General features: G+C 40.0%; 1 protein-coding gene across 4 annotated transcripts; it reads right to left on the bottom strand.

Moving 5' to 3' along the window:
• Window positions 1-57: 57 nt before the first annotated feature.
• On the bottom strand, window positions 58-6,576 carry sdf4 (stromal cell derived factor 4). Of its 4 annotated transcripts, none has more exons than XM_026368533.1 (7): window positions 6,322-6,576; window positions 5,116-5,432; window positions 4,312-4,448; window positions 4,104-4,217; window positions 3,811-3,969; window positions 1,615-1,790; window positions 1,265-1,441 (listed from the first exon to the last, which is right to left on the bottom strand). In XM_026368533.1, exons 2-7 carry the CDS (start codon window positions 5,424-5,426, stop codon window positions 1,265-1,267), a joined length of 1,074 nt encoding a protein of 357 aa, XP_026224318.1. In that variant the 5' UTR covers window positions 5,427-5,432; window positions 6,322-6,576. The 4 variants fall into 4 exon arrangements, with proteins under 4 accessions (XP_026224319.1, XP_026224318.1, XP_026224317.1 ...); XM_026368532.1 differs by having other exon boundaries at window positions 6,291-6,576; XM_026368531.1 differs by having other exon boundaries at window positions 6,192-6,576.
• Window positions 6,577-8,193: the final 1,617 nt, after the last annotated feature.

Raw genomic sequence — 8,193 nt, forward strand, 5'->3', positions numbered from 1 at the left:
CCCAAGAGCTATGGATTCTTCTACTTCCTCTAAAGACAAAAATCCAAATTCTCATGACCTGGTAAGAAATATTTATTGTTTAACAATAAGTTTGCAATATATTTTATGTAGCTGTGCAAGTGGAATTATGTATCACACCAGAGAGCATTCAAAGTTAACAGTGAACTGATGAGAACACCAAGACCAGCCCCCACAAAATAAGGCAACACAGAGCGCAAACCTGTGGCGTTTTCTACTGGTCAAATAAATAGATTCATCTTCAACCACATCTAGAGCGTGGATTAGATCGCTAACGTAATGTAGAGCAAAACAGCAGAACATACATCACTGGAGACATTTCAACCTCACACTCACTGTCACACACAGACACACACACACACGTGAGAATAATTCTGTTCATGGCTGCACTTAGGAGCCATTAATAGTGTTAGTGACACGTGCGTTTCCTGGAATCAGTCAAAATGCCTGGTGTGTTATTGTGTGACATTGTTCTCATATATCTTCCTCCACGTTAAGTTTTTATTACTCTGAAAACATTGGTGCTAAGAATGATTACTGTATTGAGACAGTTTTCTAAAGTTATACTTCAATTTGCGCACCATCAATAGCCAGTTAATAACTACTGTGGTAGGTGGATTACTATCTATTTGGCAAATCACTGACAATATACATTGCTAATGACATGTTACCTTCTGACTTTGAGGAATCACGTAGCAGCAAACAGTCTGCGTATGACCACTAAAGTCTTTCGAAGGATAATATGATTTCGTCCAGGGATTGCTCCTTTCAGCCAGCACTGTACATTGTAGCTCTTCTCTCTGACACAGACATTAATATGTGATAATGAATATGTACACTGTTTACAGAGATGACAGCTAAAAAGAACAGATCCTGCAGTACAAAGAGCTCACCTAGCTGCACAGTCCCTCTCATCGCTGCACCAGAAAATCTACTCAGGGCTAAAACAATCCTAATATACACACATTTCACATTTAACACAAATCAATACAGAGTAGATGCAGCGCCTCAACATTTAAAAGTCAAGAAGTCCAATGGCACACAGAAGGCAGACCATGTTAATGCTGATGGCTGGCAGACAGTCCAGGCTTGAAGAAATGGTGTAATAACTGGAGTCAGCTGTGAAGGAGGCCATACAGGCTAGGCTTTAAACACAGAATTGCACAGTAGAATAGTCTATCATCAGGTTGCCCAGTCCCCTGCCCTGCTGAGCAGGAAGAGAAGAGGGTAATGATGGATTTTGTCTTCAGAATTCCTCGTGAACATTTCGGGCGTAATCCATAAGCTTGCTGCCTGTGAAGTATTCGCTGTACTTGAGTATCTCATCCATCTCCAGATTACGGTTCTGATTCTCATCTGCAACGGCGATCATCTGCTTGGCTTCATTCAAAGCGTTGTGCTCATTCATCGGATCCATGTACTCCTGTAAGTCACATATGAAGACGTGTCAGGAGCAGAACCAGTCTAACTACTGTCAGTACTGAGCATGTTCCAACTCAATCCTAAGAACATGTTATGTTTACCAATGTGAATTATGTTTTCAGACTGGATACACGGTACTCCAGAAATACTGATTTCTATTCACCCATTACATACCTCCAGTTCTTCCATTGTGACAATGCCATCATGGTTTGAATCAATGACTTCCTCAAACTCTTTCTTCCTTTCTCGAACCCAGTCGTCATCAATGTCCTGTGCTTGCTGGTTTTCCACAGTGCCAACGGGTAAAGAAATGAACTCTGACAGAGTCAGTTTCGTATCACCATCCTGGTCTGCCAGCAAAACACAACAAACACCTTTTATACTTTGCATCTGTGAATTCATATTCAGAATGGCCTCTGTAACGAGCAAAGCCTATTCAAATACATGAGCACTGATGTTCACAATATAAACACAATATTTAACATCAAATATAAAAACCCGCTACTATTAGTGTACTAGTTCATACCTTGGTTTTTGTTTAGTTTTTTTTGTTGCATCCTCTCAAAACATGGATGACCCCCAATATGTACTCTCCCTGAATGCCTCACAACATGGATGACCTACACTCTTAGTAAAACAGCTGTGAGCAAGTGATGTCCCGTAACAAGACATATCAGATTGGATCAGATCTAATTCAATAATGTTGTGAAGTTTGTAAAGCTTGTTTGTGTAAACAGTGTGTTCCAACAGTGCGCAGAGAGTAGGATTATCACTTTAACCTTTACGCACACACACAGTTTATAAGCCAGATGTCCTTCCTGTCGTAACCCTACCCATTTCTTTCTACTGGCCTTAGGACTGGCATTCCCCGGTGCAGTGGTTTGTGTAACCTTAGAGGCTGGGGATTTTTGGACATTTTGAGGGTTCAGTGTCTGCCTTGTCCTTGTCATGTGATATTATGCTGCTGCAATGCTGCTGTATAAAGATGTTGAGCTGATAGTTAAGGTAGTTTTGCATAGGAGACTGGCTGTGTGTGAATATATAAAATGCCGAACATACAATGGCTAGAAAAGCTATGTGTCTTAGAACATGATGTGATCTTTAGCTAATTCGAAAGTATCAACAAAAATGCTGTGACCGCCCCGGCAGCTGTAGCTGTTTGGGAGGAATTTTAGTTCATTCTTCCTGCAGAACTGCTTTAGCTCTGTCATATTCTTTGGACATAACCAGACTTTACAGTTAGGATGATGTTTTCATGATGATATGCTTTTTACACTAGATGCTATGTAGTGCTGTGTGTTCAAATAGTTCAATCTTAGTTTCATCAGGCCCCAAAACATTTTGCTGTCGAGTATCAATGTTCCTTTTTGGGAAACCTCAGCGGTGCAGCAATGTTCTTTTTAGTAAGTAGCAGCTTCCTTTGTGGGTTCCTGCTATAGACACCCTCTTTGGCTGTCACTCTGGGTTGTTTCTTTACCTCACTGATGACTTGATGTTTTTTGTGCTCTTGGGGTCATTTCTTGGCAAAGATCAGATAACCTTTTATGACAAATTAATGCAGAAAACCAGAAAAATTTTTTCTTGCCATAGTATTTCACAGCATTTCTCAACTTAAGACTTCCCTCACAAGTTGGTGAAGATATTATATAGTCTCCATGTAGCTGAGGCTGTAGTCATGGCTGTCTCTGAACATTAGTTTATGATGGTGAAACACTGTAACTACAATATGATGATAGGGACATACTTTATGTCTTTTGGGGAAATTGTTGTTTGGACAGCTGCAGTAGATGATGGCGCTACTGTGGGGTGTCAGTGTCTTGTCCAAGGACACCTTGACATGTAGCCATGAGGAACCAGGAATCGAACCAGTGACTCTACCACCTGAGCTAACTGCAGCCCCAGCCAGTTTCAACATAAACAACCATACAGAGCAGCTGCAGTTATGTAATGTGTGTGAGAATTGACCAATACTGTATGTGAAATGCGTTTCCTTATCTCTGCTTTTTGTTGTAGAGAGTGTTTCCCTAATCTGACAGTCCATGATACAGGTACCTAACTAGACTGGACCATAACTGCAAAACTGACTACAAGTTAATGCAGGAGTATTTCAAATAATTTTCCACCATACATTACATTTCCACAGCTCCATGAGATCATAACATATGTAACAGGAGACTTTAGCTTTGTCAGAAACAAAATACGGGACTTACATTAAACACCACTTTAGATGAATGAAAATGGTGCTCTGTTTGTAATAAGTTAATCATATCAACACAAACTGATATTGATCATATCCCAGTGTTGTGATTTCAGCTGGGTTGTTGTGCTCCCACAGAATCGACTGACTCAGAATTGGAAAGTAAACTATACCTAAGTCTCGCATGATCTCCTTGACCATGTATTTGAGCATGCCTCTGCTGTGCTCTGGGTGGAGGAAAGACAGGAACTCCTGCTCATTCAGAAGCTGGTCAGGTGGAGGGTTGTCAGCCTGAAACCAGCGGTCCTTCAGGCTTTCTAAAACCTCCTGAGCTGCAATGATGGAGAAACAAAAATTCAATTCAGCTTTGCTGTTAACTGTACTATACTGCAACTAGATACCTACAACACATGTTATAAATGTTACTGAAAAGAGTACAATATGATCCATATAGTTATACACTTACTTTCCTCGTCCAGTTTCAGATCTTCATTATTATTTATTTTCTCAGCAATTTCTTTTTCATCAAAACCTTTACTCGCCAGAAATTTGACTCTGTATTCATCCCAAGTCACGTGACCTGTGGACAGAGCATAAAGTCACTGTTCAGGTATTGACTAAACAGTAAATATTTTAGTTCAAAGCCCAAGGTTGCAACACTAGTTCTGTCTTACCATCACCATCTGGGTCAACAGCACGGAAACTGTTCTTGTTCTCCTTCATGGCCTCCTGAAAGTGCTCCTCCGTCTTCTCCATGATCCACCGCTGCATCTCCTTGGCGCTAATGCTCCTGTCGTTGTTGAAATCAACTCTGTGACAGGAAATTTAAAAAATGTTAATCATTTATCTCCAGTTATTGAACATTTACACTGCCCCTGCACCATTATACACTGCTGATTATACACTATCAGCTCTAATGGCCGACATGATGTATTATCTTTCTGGTTTATCTTTCTGGCAGGTAATGTTTAAACCTGCCCACGACTTCATACAGAGTTATTTACCATTCCATTTCAGGTATATATTTTACAGTTAAAACTATTTACTTCACTCTATTTACTCTATATAATTTATGATTTATGATTTTTGCTATGTCAGGATGTGCTGCTTTTCTTTGTCTTTGGAAGCCAAACCAAACAACATGATGGCGTCGTTTGGGGTTTAATGAAATCCAGATAAACCGTTTGTTGACCAAATGATTGAAGGTCATATAACTGTCTTAATAAGTATTAAGTGAGGAAACATTTTCTACTATCATTCTTTTGTAAACATTCAAATAACTTTAATTCTTAATTATAACAATGGCACCTTGTGATGACATACTTCTTTGCTTGACAATTTATCTGCAACTCTAACAGCACTCGGACTCAATGCTTGTAAATTCCTGAGACGCCCTGATTAGCAGCTATGCTCCAGCATCTAGCTCAGGAATGCTGTCACTTCTGAGTAAGAGTCAAACAATGCACAGCATGTCTTACTTCTTGAAAATTTCAATAAGCTTCTTCCTGTTTCTCCTTGGCTCGGAGTCCTCATCAAACTCCTCCATCTCTTTCCCCAGGAAAACTTCCTGATGGAAGTCCTTGTTGAGGTGTCCATCCATCTCCAGCTTCACTCCATTCAGGTGGTCTGGGGGAAGAATCTCGTTCTCATCCTTGCTGACTGGAGACTTGTCTTTAGCGGCTGACATGTTGGCTGGTCGTGCATGCACATCCACGGTGTGGAGCAGGACATACAGAAGCAGAGACAGAGCTGGAAGGCTTCTGCACCACAATTTCCTCCAGATAGTCATGACTGCCTGTGAAGAAGTGGATGTAGACATTGAAAAACAGACTACTAGTTATGTGAACTAATCCACAAAATAAAGACACCAACCAACACTTATGCAAATGTCAAAAGTGCTGCCTAAACTTTAATGCTGTATTAACATCTTGTAGGATTTTCCACTGTTGCATCACCTCTACTGAAAAACAGTTTATGCCAAGTTTACTACAAACATATGTGGAGACTTTATGACTTTATTAAACCAATGCACGCAATTAAAGGGGATAGACTTGTTTAATTCAATTCAATAAAAACTAAATTGAATTAAATGTCGCTAGAAGGTCAAAAACAAAACGAATCACGTAAATGAAACCTAACGCTAACTTTGCTACCAAACATGGTAAAGGTTTAAACGAGTGATAAACTTAGCATATATGCTGCAGCTGGTTCACTGGCATATTCACCAAAACAAATAACTTAACTAACAAACTACTCTGAATCCACAGACGTTTATTTGATTTTGCAACGAGATGCGATATTTTCTGAACACTAAATAAAATAACCCCCTTAACTTCGTCCACAAAATGTTTTCGCTGTGTTCACTTTGATATCGTTCCTAACATCGTTCAGCTAGCTCGTTCATTTAGCATCGTCACGTCATTTGAATGCTTTTAGCCGTAGCTGAGCTACGTAGCTAGCACAGGCAGGCTAATAAAAACCTTATAACTATCGAGTGCTGCTTTACTAAAGTGTCCAAACAGACGTGATAAATGCTCCCGCACAACAACCAGACCTGCCAGGCACGATGACACGGGACTAAGGAGAAGATAAAAACAGCTTTGGGAAGGACAGGTAACGTTAGCTCGGTCGCTGCAGTGTAGTTCCCAGTTACCTAATGTTAGCACAACTTCCTAATGTCAGACCTGCGGTTGTTCCAGTCAGCCAGGAGAACTGTCAGACTCTAGTTCCTGTACACGTGGCTCCCCCACAACACTCCACTCCAAACTGTGGGACGGCTCAGTGAAATACAGCAGTAGAGAAATGTGGGTCAGTAATCCAACCCGTGCTAATATTCCAGTTACGTTGTGTTCATTCACTGAAGCTGTCTACTGATCTGGGACCTGACCGGCTAGCTGCTAACCTTGATCTGACAGACTGCGCTGCTCTCTTAGCTACATGTCTTATGCACGACTTCCGGCGTGCACTTTCAAAATAAAGCCCGAGGGGTACAGCTCTTAATCCATTCACGGTTCGGAGCCACTCGACCAACATGTAAGAGCTGACATTATTATTATTATTATGATTTGAATAAAGATATAAGGTTGTTGTATGTACTTCTTAGTCAGCGTTTCTAGTAGAGACTGCTTATTATAGTTACTGTTAGCAAGCAGGCAATGTATTAGAAACAAAGAGTTAGCTACAAATAATGGATAAATTATGAAAGTGATACCTACAGATAGTGGTTTAAGTATTACACTAAAATCTATGGATACAGCTAAAACAGGAAAATAAAATAAAAAAGAATTAGTATTGCTTGGATATGGTTGAAATGAAAACTAAAAACACATTTTAATAATAACAAAAAAAATTGCTAAATTGAACAAAAAGTGTTGAAAAATCGAGTTAGAAGTGACAAGTACTCACTATTTTATAGATACATTTTTTTAAATTGCTTAAGAAAGTGATAAATGGTTCAAGCATTTTAAATAGCTAAAATAAAAGAGCACTGGCTTAAACAGATAGCTAAAAGTAAATAGTTCAGTGAGATGGGGGTGCAAAAAAGATGAAACATAAGCCTACGTGTTGTTGTGTCGGTGTTGGGTTGTTAGAAATGGCAACAATCTGTATTCAAACACATCCAGATGTCTTTCTTTTTCTGAAAGGTGTCACCTGGTCTTCAGTGTAGCTCTGCTTCTCTCTATCGACTCTGACGCTGCTGCTTCCTGCTACGTTTCCGGGCACTGCGGATACCGGAGGTGGTACCAGCCTGACGCCATATTGGAAAGGTACTGGTTCACTGTCGGTAGATCCGGCTGCTGCCTCTGGGTGGCGCTGTCTTAAACGTAATAATACCAGCTCGTTCAAATAACAGTCTAAAATGTATTGTGGTTATTGATGGGTACTCCTGAACCAACATGTTATTTATTCTAATAAGAGCATGAGAGAGCTGAATTCAAGTGGGCACGCTGTAGAAATATCCAGGCTAACAATTTATACACATTATTATTATTATTATTTTTTTTTTTACTGAAACCTGCAATTTACACCATTTGAAATATAAGTGTGCTATTTTCTGAACGCTTTTCCTACTAGAGCATCCAGAAAAGCAAGAACATGCTGAGCATCAGCAGAGAATAAAACATACATGTACACAATAAGGTATATGGTACAGTCAGGACTCTTTGGCAATGGATTATACAACATAGTTCCCTAAGGCCATAAAAAAGTATATGAATTTGTTTCTAGTTGAAAGCCCTGTGTTTGGATCCAAACACAGGGCTTTGGTAGAGTAGGCTAATAATTGAGCCAGCTAAGCCAAAATGACAGACACTCTGAGACAGATACATGACTACAGTATACACACCGCACACTCATGCTTGTATTTCCATACTTGTGGGCGCACACACGTATGCACACTCACACATACAACTTGTCTGCCAAAGAACCTCTTCAGCTTAAGCATTTCATCTATGAGATAAAACAGAGCTAAATAAGCCAGTAAGGTTGCCAAAAGAGAGAGGGAGTGGAGTAAGAGAGACAGAGAGAGAGAGAGAGAGAGAGAGAGAGAGAGAGAG

This window comes from Anabas testudineus, chromosome 7 (genome assembly GCF_900324465.2).
Source record: "Anabas testudineus chromosome 7, fAnaTes1.2, whole genome shotgun sequence".
Classification (NCBI taxonomy): domain Eukaryota; kingdom Metazoa; phylum Chordata; class Actinopteri; order Anabantiformes; family Anabantidae; genus Anabas; species Anabas testudineus.